The 4,424-nt window shown below is 59.2% G+C and overlaps 1 protein-coding gene across 1 annotated transcript in view; it reads right to left on the bottom strand.

Annotated features, from left to right (window-relative positions):
- ALX4 (ALX homeobox 4) overlaps positions 1–2,872 on the bottom strand; it is a 38,334-nt gene extending 35,462 nt beyond the window's left edge. The window contains exon 1 of the mRNA XM_010580171.1: positions 2,458–2,872. Within this exon, the coding sequence (XP_010578473.1) occupies positions 2,458–2,872 (415 nt within the window). The remainder of the gene's footprint in view (positions 1–2,457) is intronic.
- Positions 2,873–4,424: the final 1,552 nt, after the last annotated feature.

Genomic DNA, 4,424 nt, shown 5'->3' with positions numbered 1-4,424 from the left:
GTACCGGCACCGGGGAGGCAGCGGGGCAGCCGCCGGTTCCCCGAGCAAATTTCTCCCGGAGCAAATTCTCCCCACCCGCCTTGCATCCCCTCCGCCTTAACCGGCCGCGCTGAACTCCCGCTGCGGAGAAAGAAGACTTTTCCCCGGAGAAAGGGTCTCTTTTCCCCGGCTCTCCCCCACACCCACGGTATTTCCTCCGTGTTTTTCCCGGTCCCGTTAGCCGGGCGCGGTGGGTTTAGCAGTTTTGGGAGAAGGCGGAGACGCACCTACGGGCGCTGCAGTCGCTCTGCGAACCCCCGATCTGGCTATTATTAGCGGGTCTCTCCCCTCCATCGTTAACCATTATTATTATTATTATTGCTATTAATTATCCTCACGGATCCACGCGTGTCTTATTACAGCCTCCCCGTCCCTACCCACAGCACAAGGGGCTCGCAACGAGCCCGGGCCCTCCGACACGGGGCTCCCACTCGAGTCAAGCCCGGAGCCCCGCTTGAAAAAATCAATCCGAGGGGACCCCGGCGGTGTTTGATGGAAGGTGATAAACTCGCGTGGGTCTACCAGGGGAGGGGGTTGTAACGTGTCATCACACGCTAAGCCGGCGCCCTGGGCTTTACAACCTAAAAAACACAAGAGAGCCGGGTGAGCGGGGAGAGGGTGGCAGGGCGGCCGGGAAGGCACCGGGGGCTCCCCCGCGCTCCCACTTCGCCCGTGGGCTCCGGCTTGGCCCCAGCAGGCCTCCGCGGGTGCGGAGCGGGCCTTGGTGCCAGCGTGGGGTTGTCCGTCCGTGGGGAAGGGGAAGAAAGAGAGGGAGAAAACCCCAGCCTAAGCCCGGGCCAGAACGAGAAAGAAAGCAGCTTCCCCCCCCACGCCACTCCGCGGTCCGGCGGGGAAATACCCGGGGTGCGGGGGGGACACACGGGATCGACCCCTGCCCAGCCGGGTTCTGCCTGCGGTTCCCGGGCACGGCTACCCGGCGTGGACTTAATGCCCTTTTCCCGGGAAGGGAGTCACCTGGGGATGGGGGGCGGGGGGAAGCGGGTCCGTGGAGCGGGATGCGGGGACAGGGAGGGATGCGGGGACACCTTGGCTGGAGACAGGGACTGATGGACGGCGCTTGAACGCGGCCCAGCGCGCAGGGGGAAGGGGCTTCTGCCCCCTTTTAGGTCTAGAAGATGGGGGGAAAGGGAAAGTAAAGAGGGCAAAGAGCCCCCAAAATGATGGCCAGAGCCTAAGAGGTGGGATGGCCGGCTTGACCCGAGCCTCTCCCGGCTTCCCAGCTTCCCCAGTCCGCAGTCACCGCCCGTCTTTAGGGGCTCCCCGGAGACCCCGGCACGGCCCTGTCGTTGTCCCTGCCCGGCGGGGTCACTCACGGGTGGACCGGCGCATCGAGTACGGGGACACGGCGGCCCCCCCACGCCAGCCGGGGACGCGCTGAATCCAGGCCGGGGCAGCCCCAATTTGCCCGCCCCGAGATCACCGGGAGGGAGAGGAAGAGATTGCATTTCCACCTTCTCCAGAAAAAAAAAAAAAAAAAAAAAAAATTATGGCTGTTTCATTTGTCTGGTTGCTGGCTTTTTGGTGGTGGTGGTGGTGGTGGTTTTGGTGGGGGTTTTTTTCGGGGCGGGGGGTGTTGTTGGGATTTTTTTTTTTTTCTTTCTTTTCCCTAAATGGCCTCGATATAGCGGAAACCTCCCGAAGAAGCTTTTTAAAGCCACGCTCGGAAACGACCTGAGAAGCGACCCCGTTCCAGGCTGTCCCTGACGAGCGCCAGCGCAAGGGAGTGTCTTAATTGCCGCTAATGACCCGCGGAGAGGATGCGAGTGGGTTATCTGCAGCCGGGCAGAAATCAATTAGGGAGCGGCAATTAGGGGAGAAAGTGAGAGACAGGAAAATGGGAGAAACCGTTACAGCGGAAAGCGAAGATTTCGGTGAAATTTTCCAGAAATTCTCCCTCTGGAAGAGGGTTCCCGTAGAGAATATTTTGCGCAGCCCGGCGGTCCGCTCGCTCTTTCTCTTTCTGTTTCTCTCCCCGTTTATTGCGGATTTCCCTGCATCGCTCAAGAACTGACGCTGCCCGGGAGCGCATCGGCCCCGCTCAGAAATTACGATTAAAATCACTGCAAAGCGGGACGGGACGGGGGGGAAACGCGGCTTCCCGCGGGCATCGCGGGCTCCAGCCCCGGGTGGGAATAAAGATATTGGGGGGGTGGAAAGGGCACAGTGCCCCCCCCCCCTCCGGCCCCGCCACCGCTGCGGGATGGGGCTGCGCTCCCCGGGCAAGGTCTCCTTGACCCCGGGAGGACTTGTCCGGCCAAGCAACCCCCCCCACACACACACAACCTCCCCACCCCCCCTCTCCCGCCCCCGGGAGGCCCTTTCCAGCCCCGGGCGTCTCTCTCCGGTTTCTCCCCCCGGTGCTTTCCTCCCCCCCCCCGCCGGACGCCAAGGACTCACCGTAACAAGAGACCTGCAGAGCTCCGTTGTGACCGCTGCTCTCTTGCAGCTTGAGGTTGCTCTCCGGGGGGGTTTTGCAGGGACCTCGCTGCATGTAGAGGTGCGGTGGTTGTTGTTGTTGTTGCTGCTGCTGCTGCGGAGGGGATTTGTTAAAGGAGGCCGGAGCCCCGGCAGAGCCGGGAGCCTGCACGCTGCCATCCAGGGACTGGCATTCCTGCTGGCTGTAGCGGCTCCGGCACTTAGTGCTGCTGTCACCAAAGCCTTGTCCTTTGCTGGCCAGGAAAGTAGGGCTGAACTTGTCACTTGCTTGAAATGCCCTAAAAGGCGAGGAGCCTTCTGTGCCCTGGGAGGCTGCGTTGTAGTAGGAATCCATGGCAGCCGGATCACAATAAGAAACACAAGTATCAGCATTCATTCCTAAAATTAAAAGGCCCGAGTGTCCTTAATGCGCTTGGAGGGGCACCAGGAACCTCTCTTTCTCTCTCCCTTTCGCATACACACACACACACACACACACACAGCTGGGCCAGGGAGCTCTAAGAGGATTCAGATGTTCTTGAAAGCTAACCAGATCTCCAAACCCCCTTAAGATCTCGCACAGTAAAAGGGGTCTTTTTCTTTCCCTCCCTCCCTCTCTCTCTCTCTCGCACACACACACTTGCCCTCCGTCTCTCCCTCCAAACTATCTACACTCTAAAGAAGCTCTTCTCCGCACTTCCCCCCCCCACGCATAGGGGAAACGAAAAAAAAAAAAAAAAGAAAAAAAGAGAGGGAGAGAGACCTCTCCCCCAATTAATATGTAGATGATGACAGTGGAGGGGAGGGGGCCCAGGAAGGGGTGTGTGTGTCTGTGTCCGGGGGTGTGTGGCAGCAGAGGGGGGTGGAGGTCATATCTTTTGCCTTAAAAAACACAACCCCGAAAGTTGGGGTTTTTGTCTTTTTTTTATGATTAAAAAACCAGAAAAGCAAACGGCTGACACGAATGCCACGAAGGGATGGACGTGGGATCCGCGCAAGGCGGAAGCACCGGGGACCGATTTCACGGTCGTGACACGCTCGGTTCGCTCCGGCCCTCCCCGCCGCTCGCTGCCCCCCCCGGCTGCGGGGACCCCCGCCTCCGCGGCCCCCTCCTCCGGATTCAAGGCAATACGGATTTTCCCCGCAGCTATATGCCTTTAAGCTCCCCCCCCAACCCCCCAAATTAACCCCTTCACGGCCGGCAGCTCTCCCAGCGCTGCCGTGAGCCGTTTGCCTCCCCCGGTACGGCGGTCGCCCAGCACCACATCGGCAGGGAAGTTCTCGTTATTTATTTACCTCTAAAACCCGTGCTCTCTCCAGGTGTAAAACAACTGGATCGAGAGCGGGAGGGCAGCGGGGAGGGGTTTTAACAGGGTCGCCGAGCACACAAAATTGGCCCCGGTTTCTGGGACTGCCAGAGGTGAACTTGGAAAGGGACAGAGGCTGGCAGGAGACCTTTTTGGTTCGAGGGGTCAATTGCAACCCAAAAAGGGCTCAAAAATAAATCAATACTCACCTTCCGTCGTCCCCCCCCTCCCGCCATTCAACCTGATTCCCCTCCTCCCCCGGTTAACTCCTGCTACCCCTTACACTTACTCTTACCCTGCCTTCCTCCCATCCCCACATCTGGTTTCTATTGCTCGCTTACCTTGAAGTTTTCAGTAATAAAGATATTACGCAAACTACATCCACAGTTCTTCAGTAAAAAAAAAAAAAAAAAAGAAAAGAAAAAAGAAAGAAGGAAAGAAAAGGGGAAAAAAAGGAGAAAAAAAGAAAGGAAAGGGAAGAAAAGAAGGCCCTTAACCCCTTCGGGAGTGCGGGCCGCGGCGGAGCCGGTTGCGGGCGGGGAGCGGGGGCACCGGCGGCAGTTCTGGCTCCCAGCGGGCTCCCCCCGGGGTCCGGCCCATGTGTCCTCCCTTCTCCCCCCGGCTTCCTCCCCCCCCCAACAT

Source organism: Haliaeetus leucocephalus, unplaced genomic scaffold, assembly GCF_000737465.1.
Source record: "Haliaeetus leucocephalus isolate CR32 unplaced genomic scaffold, Haliaeetus_leucocephalus-4.0 Scaffold696, whole genome shotgun sequence".
NCBI classification, from domain to species: Eukaryota; Metazoa; Chordata; class Aves; order Accipitriformes; family Accipitridae; genus Haliaeetus; species Haliaeetus leucocephalus.
This window is presented reverse-complemented; position numbering and strand designations above follow the sequence as displayed.